The 5,000-nt window shown below is 36.0% G+C and overlaps 1 protein-coding gene across 1 annotated transcript in view; it reads left to right on the top strand.

Annotated features, from left to right (window-relative positions):
- The window catches only part of ryr1b (ryanodine receptor 1b (skeletal)), a 297,504-nt gene that overhangs the window by 130,930 nt on the left and 161,574 nt on the right, over positions 1 to 5,000 (top strand). The window contains exon 63 of the mRNA XM_062060917.1: positions 2,867 to 2,916. Within this exon, the coding sequence (XP_061916901.1) occupies positions 2,867 to 2,916 (50 nt within the window). The remainder of the gene's footprint in view (positions 1 to 2,866; positions 2,917 to 5,000) is intronic.

Below are 5,000 nucleotides of genomic sequence, written 5' to 3'. Positions count from 1 at the left end.
CTAAAATTGTCTTTCTGAAAGTTATAAGAAGCAAAATAAAAAAATTAATGAATTTATTTAAACAAGTGAAGACCAAGTCTTTAAAATATTTTCTTGGATTTTCAAATTCTATTTGAGTTTTGTCTCTCTTAGAATTAAAAATGTCAAGCAAAGCGAGACCAGCTTGCTAGTAAATAAATAAAATTTAGAAAATAGAGGCAGCTCACTGGTAAGTGCTGCTATTTGAGCTATTTTTAGATCAGGCCAGCGGGCTACTCATCTGGTCCTTACGGGCTACCTGGTTCCCGCGGGCACCGTGTTGGTGACCCCTGCTCTATACTTTATCAAAAATAGATTAGTAGAGTGATAAACATGCATCATTTTTGCTCGGGTAAGGTTGCATTCCATGATTTAACTTTGCGTCTACTGCCATGTTTGTTGTTGTTGTTGCACGTGACGTTTATGAGTAGCGTGTTTTTCTTGTCTTAATCAAAACGATTGAAACATTTGATTTATTTAGACCTGCTGAGTCGGTGCTTTATGAAACACTCATGAAAAAACACGCGTTTAAGAAATACAAACAATATCAAGATAATATTTAAATGGGAGACACTAAACGTTTAAAAGGGATACCCACTAAATTTTAGAAGATAAAAATGATATGTTCCATATATAAGTCGCAGATATATACGTTGTGAAATGAGTTATTTATAGGGATGTCCGATAATGGCTTTTTGCCGATATCCGATATTCCGATATTGTCCAACTTTTTAATTACCGATACCGATATCAACCAATACCGATATCAACCGATATATGCAGTCGTGGAATTAACACATTATTATGCCTAATTTGGACAACCAGGTATGGTGAAGATAAGGTACTTGTTAAAAAAAATAATAAAATAAGATAACTAAATTAAAAACATTTTCTTGAATAGAAAAGAAAGTAAATCAATATAAAAACAGTTACATAGTGCATAGTAATTAATGAAAATGAGTAAAATTAACTGTTAAAGGTTAGTACTATTAGTGGACCAGCAGCACGCACAATCATGTGTGCTTACGGACTGTATCCCTTGCAGACTGTATTGATATATATTGATATATAATGTAGGAAGCACAGACTGTATCCCTTGCAGACTGTATTGATATATATTGATATATAATGTAGGAACCAGAATATTGATAACAGAAAGAAATGGGGGGAGGGAGGTTTTTTGGGTTGGTGCACTAATTGTAAGTGTATTTTGTGTTTTTTATGTTGATTTAATAAAAAAAAACAAAAAAAAACGATACAGATAATAAAAAACCGATACGATAATTTCCGATATTACATTTTAACGCATTTATCGGCCGATAATATCGGCAGGCCGATATTATCGGACATCCCTAGTTATTTACACAGAAATGTTTATTTACATACCTTAATTGTTTCCAAACGGTGTCTGTAACAGGGCAGTAAAATGGAGGATCAAACAAAACAGAAGTCATCATCATGGAACCACTAGCTGCGCAAGCTAGCTTTCCAATCAGCTAAACAGACTCAATAACTCCACGGTGACGTTTTGGTGAATTTACTGAGGAATTTGTGAAAGAAACAATACAAAAAATGCCGATGTAAGTAGGGATGTCCGATAATATTGGACTGCCGATATTATCGGCCGATAAGTGCTTTAAAATGTAATATCAGAAATGATCGGTATCGGTTTCAAAAAGTAAAATGTATGACTTTTTAAAAGGCCGCTGTGTACACGGACGTAGGGAGAAGTACAGAGCGCCAATAACCCTTAAAGGCACTGCCCAGTCACATAATATCTACGGCTTTTCACACACACAAGTGAATGCAAGGCATACTTGGTCAACAGCCATACAGGTCACACTGAGGGTGCTGTATAAACAACTTTAACACTGTTACAAATATGCGCCACACTGTGAACTCACACCAAACAAGAATGACAAACACATTTCGGGAGAACATCCGCACCGTAACACAACATAAACACAACAGAACAAATACCCATAACCCCTTGCAGCACTAACTCTTCCGGGACGCTACAGTATACACCCCCCGCAACCCCCTACCCCGCCCCCATCTCAACCCCGCCCACCTCAACCTCCTCATGCTCTCTCAGGGAGAGCATGTCCCAAATTCCAAGCTGCTGTTTTGAGGCATGTTAAAAACAAATAATGCACTTTGTGACTTCAATAATAAATATGGCATTTTTTTCCATAACTTGAGTTGATTTATTTTGGAAAACCTTGTTACATTGTTTAATGCATCCAGCGGGGCATCACAACAAAATTAGGCATAATAATGTGTTCATTCCACCATCGCTTGATATCGGAATCGGTAATTAAGAGTTGGACAATTTCGGAATATCGGATATCAACAAAAAAGCCATTATCAGACATCTCTAGTTGTAAGTTAATACCGGTATATCTATCTTGGCTGTGTGGGAAGATAGGTATCCATCCAGGGTCGTTTTAAAAGGGTCTTGATTAATTTTTATCGATACTAGAAAAAGGAAAACTTTGGATTTAAGAACGACACACTTTATATGAAGTTTAGCACTTTTAATGATAAGGACATTAAACATGAAGTCTGTCTACCCGTCTGTGGCGTACCCGTCTGACTTGACCACCACGCATGTTTCATCACCGCACGTGACGTCATGTCAAACCAAGCACAACAATTGAGGGGATTGTATGAAGTTTGTGCAGATATTCGGACTAGAAATGAGAAATATATACTTGGTGAGTCAAAAAGTGTGTGATGGATTTGTCCTCTCCCTCCTAACGTTGCCTTCATGTCACCTCAAACATCCTTCCTTCCCTGGTTCTCCTCCTCATCCTCTTCCTCTCCTCCTCACTTTCTCCCCTGTCAGCATCTTCTGTAAGATGGCTGCTTTGGTGAGACACAGAGTTTCCCTTTTTGGTAAGCAACCTGCACGCTCCTCCTCTTTCACGCTTGACTTCACCTCTCCTTCTTCCCATCACGGGCGGCCATGTTTGCCGCTAACAAACGGGTGACCTTTTTTCTCCAGCCCGACTTACAAAAGCCAAAAGCAGTGCAGTTGTCACGTTGTGTAAATGGTAAATAAAAAGAGAATACAACAAATCCTTTTCAACTTATATTCAATTGAATAGACTGCAAAGACAAGATATTTCATGTTTTGCAAATAATCACTAACTTAGAATTTAATGGCAGCAACACATTGCAAAAAAGTTGTCACAGGGGCATTTTTACCACTGTGTTACATGGCCTTTCCTTTTAACAACACTCAGTAAAGATTTGGGAACTGAGGAGACACATTTTTGAAGTGGAATTATTTCCCATTCTTGCTTGATGTACAGCTTAAGTTGTTCAACAGTCTCCCTTCTCATATTTTAGGCTTCATATTGCACCACACATTTTCAATGGGAGACAGGTCTGGACTACAGGCAGGCCAGTCTAGTACCCGCACTAGACTGGTACTAGACTGGCCTAGTACCAGATTTGCAAATCATTGTATTCTCTTTCAGTGTTTCCCATAAACTGCCAAGATACCTGTGGCGGTGGGGGCGTGGCTATGGGCGTGGTCACCATGACATCATCGAGTAATTTGCATAATTTACTACAATTATATGATTTTCTCTAAAAAGGCTCAAAAAATGTATACTTACTAATTAATAATAACAGTTTTGTTTTAAACGTCCATCCATCCATTTTACAATATAATTACAACACTTTATGTACATATTTATATACAGATTTAAACAATAAGTTATTCACTGAAATATATTTATTAATTGTGGTTCTTACAAAAAATATATCTTATAAAATATAAAAGCTAAAATGTCTCTTAAAGCTCTGCCCATTTAATTAGTGCATACTAGATAATTTAACTTTAGCCTACTACTACAACCATATTATTTACCAGCAACATAAAGTGAAACAGAGGCAGAGGTGTCCTTCCACAGTCAGTAACAAATAAACAGAAAACAGTAGTGGTTGTAATTCTTTCGTAGCGGGCCGCCACAAATAAATAAATGTGTGGGAAACACTGTCTTTTTATTTACCATTTACACAACGTGACAACTTCGCTGCTTTTGGCTTTTGCACATGAGACCGTGTGCTTTGCTCCATGGCTGTCATGTGACCTGTGGGTGTGAGCGCTCCGGTTTGTTGTGTCGTGTTTGGCAATGATGCATTCAGGGACAAGAGACAAGATAGTACGCTACAATGTTTGGAGTGTTTTCAATTCTAATGCCGTCCACACATGTGTTTTTGGCCTCGATTTACGAACTTAAAATTGGTTCTCAAACAAACTTTGAATAGTCCATAAAAAGCAATTAAGAAAAGCACAATTAAGTGCAAAAAATATGACAACATTTGTGAAGCTGATATTCCATTTGTTTTTCAGTTGTAATTCACTTTTGCACCACATGCGGCAGTAATGACAATATAAAACAAACAAGAAGTCTGGCGCTAATGTCGTAGAGAAATTTCTTAAGTGCAAAAATTATGACTACATTTGTGAAGCTGTATTTTAATTTTCACTTTAATCTCGTTGACAGTTTAGTTAAGAAACATATTTATTATTAATTTAGTTGATTTATTTTAGTACAACATAATACATATTGTATTTAACTGTATTTGTTCTAATCAGCCTGACCTAAGCCTAAGGTTTATTTGTTAAGCTAACATAACAAGTTGGTGGTTTTTGCTGACAATGCAAATATTTTTGTTCTTTGAAGTAATAACAAAATAGATTATTCAATTAAAATGTTGGTTTGAATAAAAATAAATTCTCGCTGAACTTGAACAAAACTACAGAGGTTTATTTGTGTGTATTTTACGAAAAAAAAATGTTTTCCCCGCTGAATTTATGTAACTGAATTTATTTGCGTTTGAATTTAAATTATGCTGACAATTTCATTGAAAAAAAAGTCAGTGTTTTAAAATTCAGTGTGTAAAAATTCAGTTTATGTAAATGTTATGTAAAAAAAATCATTTTTATAAATATTCAGTGTTAAAAA

This window comes from Entelurus aequoreus, linkage group LG10, assembly GCF_033978785.1.
Source record: "Entelurus aequoreus isolate RoL-2023_Sb linkage group LG10, RoL_Eaeq_v1.1, whole genome shotgun sequence".
NCBI classification, from domain to species: Eukaryota; Metazoa; Chordata; class Actinopteri; order Syngnathiformes; family Syngnathidae; genus Entelurus; species Entelurus aequoreus.
This window is presented reverse-complemented; position numbering and strand designations above follow the sequence as displayed.